The 3,928-nt window shown below is 44.7% G+C and overlaps 1 gene segment (V, D, J or C); it reads left to right on the forward strand.

The window, feature by feature from the left end:
- Positions 1 to 434: 434 nt before the first annotated feature.
- On the forward strand, positions 435 to 1,406 carry LOC137362976 (T cell receptor beta variable 2-like). The segment is given in 2 exon segments: positions 435 to 477; positions 1,090 to 1,406. Coding segments are annotated over 2 exon segments (360 nt in total).
- Positions 1,407 to 3,928: the final 2,522 nt, after the last annotated feature.

Genomic DNA, 3,928 nt, shown 5'->3' on the forward strand with positions numbered 1-3,928 from the left:
GCCACTAGGTGCCAGTGTTACTCCACTGTCGCCGCTGCCCAGAACATGCTCAGACAGAGTGAGCTTTCCCCACAGCAGCTCCACAGGTCAACTTGGCTGCTTCTGAAATGTTTCACTTCTCAACTATTTGACAGACACACACAAAAAAAAGCAGTTAGACTTCATCATGTTTGGTCTTTAATATTGACCAGAGGCCCCCCGGATTCCCCTGAGGCCTCCTTCGCTCAGCCCCGGAAATGACCTGTCAACATGTCAACATGTGGGAACCAATGAACCATCAGGAAGTTGCCCCTCCCCCCGCCTCCCCCCCAATGGGAACATGAAACACTGGGGAGGAGGGGACAGTAAATGTCACTCAGAACATTGAGATATTCTGCAATAAAGCAGCTCAGTGATTTCACACAATGAACACATGGATCTGTCTCCCTCCAGAGATGACTGTGTCTCACCTCTGGGTTGTGTTACTGGTGTTAAGGGGTAAGGTGGAACTGGACTGGGAGCTGTCAGTCATCCTCACTGCTCTTTGCCTGTGTGACCCCATTGGGGGTTTACCCCCTTACTAGGCACCGTCACTGTGATTGTTAATTCAGCTGCTCTCTTTCTCGTTTTGAATTCCTTTCTCTCTCCCCCTCTCTCTTTCTCTCTGTCTAACGATATATGTACCTCTATGTCTGTCCTTCCCACTCTCCTTTTCTTTCTGTCTCTCTTGCTCTCTCTCCCTGTCCTCTTAGTTCCTTCATGTATGTTGCCCATGCATAGATTGTTGCTGTGTTTCTCCCTCTGTGTGTTTGCTTCCCCCTCTCTCTCTCTGTCTCTGCTTCTCTCCTTTTCTCTCACTCTTTTTCATTCTCTCTCTCTCTCTCTCTCTGTGCATCTCCCCGTCTCCCACCTCTCCCTTCTTACATAGGAACACGGGACATTGAGAACACACAGGAGGTCATTCAGCCCATCATGCCTCTCCCCTCTTTGTGGCCGATGTCAATTTAAACATTGTCTCTGGGTTTATCTTTCTCTCTCTCTCTCTCTGTTTTACAGATGTGGGGGCCGTGCTGATACAACAGACTCCCGCTTCCCTATCCCATTCCCCAGGTTCTCCAGTCAGTATCCAGTGTATTTACCCTGAAGCAACAGCTGGCTCCTATTTCTACTGGTACCGGTGGCATCTGGACCGTGAGCCCGAGAACCTTTTCTATTCCAACGTCCCCGGAACGGTCATTCCCTCCGGTGAGGTGGACGGTTTCACCGCCAGGAGACCCGACAACACCCATTTTTACCTGGAGTCCTCCAGCCTGTGGGCGAATCAATCAGCCGTGTATTACTGTGCCTGGAGTCAGCACAGTGACTCAGAAAGGCGCCGGAGTTCAGCAAATACTCTAAAGGGGGAGGAAAGCACTTGTGGGAGATAAACCTGTCTGTCTATCTCAGTGTCTTTCTGTCTCTCGGACTATCTGCGAGTTTCTGTGTCTCTTTGTGCGTCTCTGCATCTATCTATCTGTCTATCTGTCTATCGATCTGTATCTATCTATGTCTATCTATCTTTCCATCTATCTACGTGTCTATCAATCTATCTATAAATCTATCTGTATCTATCTATCTTTGTGTTTACCTGTCTGTCTGTCTGTCTCTCTGTCTCTATCTATCTATCTGTATCTATCAATCCATCTGTATCTATCTATCGATCCATCTGTATCTATCTATTTATCGATCTCGCTGTCCATTTTTGGTTATTTGCACCATTTATCTATCTATTTATCTCGATCATATATATATATTTGTCATCTCTGTCTCTCACAGTTTCATCTTCTTGCTCTCCTTCGACTCAGAGTACATCAATACATTATGAATTATTAAAAATGCTGCAGCAATGTGCTCAGATCCTTCTCGTTAAGGCAGCCTCTACCTGTAAAGAACAGATTCCGAGGTGGGGTAAATGGGTTCATGGTCCTGTTGAATGAGCTGTCGGTGGTTTTTGACAAGAGTTACACATAGCTCCCTGTTGTACATGTCCCCAATGATTCATACAATGCAAAAGTGAGACACCTCCCCAGATAGGTCTCTCACTGGAACACCTGCCTCCTGACGGCGGTTTGAGCATCTGTTCAAAACAGTTAACCCACTTCTTCATGACACTGTCGCTTTTCAAAGTATCTAAGATTTCACCCCAATGTAAAACATAACCCTTGAATTGTCGTTTAGCACAGGGGAAATAACTTTTGATCTGCCGAATACAAACAAGCAACTTAATGTGCCTTATATATTTATAGAATCCTACAGCAGAGCCGAGGCCATTCAGCCCATCGAGCCTGGCCCGGCTGTTCGAAAGAGCTACCCTTCAACACCAATCAGACACAAGCAACGGGAGCCAGATACAGACGGGAAGCAGTTCCTTATTCAAGCTCCTTTCGGCCAGGGGGTGTTATTATTCTGTCATACCCAGAAGTGAGGTGTCAGAAGGAAACCCTGTTTCCAGTGCTGTCATTTCCGCTCTCTGCTTTATCTTCAGCCGCCTGATATTGGTTCATGAACAGATTCAGCCTTCAGTCTGCAGGATGCAGTTAGTCAAACTCTTCCTAATCGTCTGCTCTCTTCTTCCATGTAGGTATTCATTGTTCATAAAGATACCTGTGCTAAAATACATGCTGTGTTTTCATTCACTGCTAACTTCTATCAAACTAGATTGATAAAACATCATTGCAGTCGATTTTCTGTCATTTCTTAAACTACATACTTTACTTTCACTGTAAATAATATTTACTTAATGAAATTGTTGACTGAATGAAAGTTACTTATATATTCGTGACGCTACTACAGCTATCTTTAACCGATAAGTTTGCCCTAATTCTGGGTTAATTTGTCTCTCTCATGTCACTTGCTACATTATTTTTCAGTCACTATATCTATCTGTTTATTATCTATATATCTACCAATATATCATTTAACTATATATTGTCTGCCTATATAGTTATCTAGTATTATCTAATTATCTATTTTGATAGTTATAGTTGGTTATCATATGTCACAATATGTTCTAAACTTTTTTAAACTATTCTCCTTATTTCTCAAGGCAAAACTCTAGCAGAGGTGATACACCAGTGGCCAACTCTGGTGGCAGTGAAGAGAGGCGAAGCAGCAGAATTAAACTGTTACCAGAATGACAGTAGTAAGAGCGTTATGCTGTGGTATCGGCAGTATGCCGGGCAGGGGCTCACCCTAATGGGCTATTCTTACACTGGAAGCTCACCCACGTACGAAGGAAAATTTGAAGAGGAGGTGAAGATTATAAGGCCCGAGGACAAACGATGCAGCCTGAGGGTCCTCAAGGTTAAGGCTGTGGATGCGGCGGTGTATTACTGTGCAGCCAGGGAGCACAGCGCTGCAGACTGCCTTAGTGCCAGTACAAAAACCAACAGGGTGAACAACACAACTGACTGACATACAGGAGCAGTGACAATGGTTTATGTCTCTCCCTGCCTCACCGGCCGTTTTCCAAGCTGGTGATTCCCGGATTCCTGAACCTTCATCATGGGCTGAATGACAGGGAATAGCACAAGGTCCGAGGAACAGAGAGAGAAGGAAAGAGAGAGATGTGTCTCAGATCCCCTGCAAAATTTCAAAGTCCTCGTCTACACCGTTTAATTTCTGGCACTGAGTATGTTAAAACTGAGTCACAGTCTCTGTCCTATACTTGATTAATTAAAAGGTTAATTAATGATGTAAATAAGACAGATAGTTTACATCACCATTGTGAAGCGATGGATAGAGTATCAATCATCTACAAGGTACAAGTCAGGAGTGTGATGGAATACTCTCCATTTGCCTGGATGATGCAGCTCCAACAACACTCAGGAAGCTCAACACGATCCAGGACATAGCAGCCCGGTTGTTCAGTACCCCACCTACCACCTTCAACACTCACTCCCTTCACCAC

Source organism: Heterodontus francisci, unplaced genomic scaffold (genome assembly GCF_036365525.1).
Source record: "Heterodontus francisci isolate sHetFra1 unplaced genomic scaffold, sHetFra1.hap1 HAP1_SCAFFOLD_454, whole genome shotgun sequence".
Taxonomy (NCBI): domain Eukaryota; kingdom Metazoa; phylum Chordata; class Chondrichthyes; order Heterodontiformes; family Heterodontidae; genus Heterodontus; species Heterodontus francisci.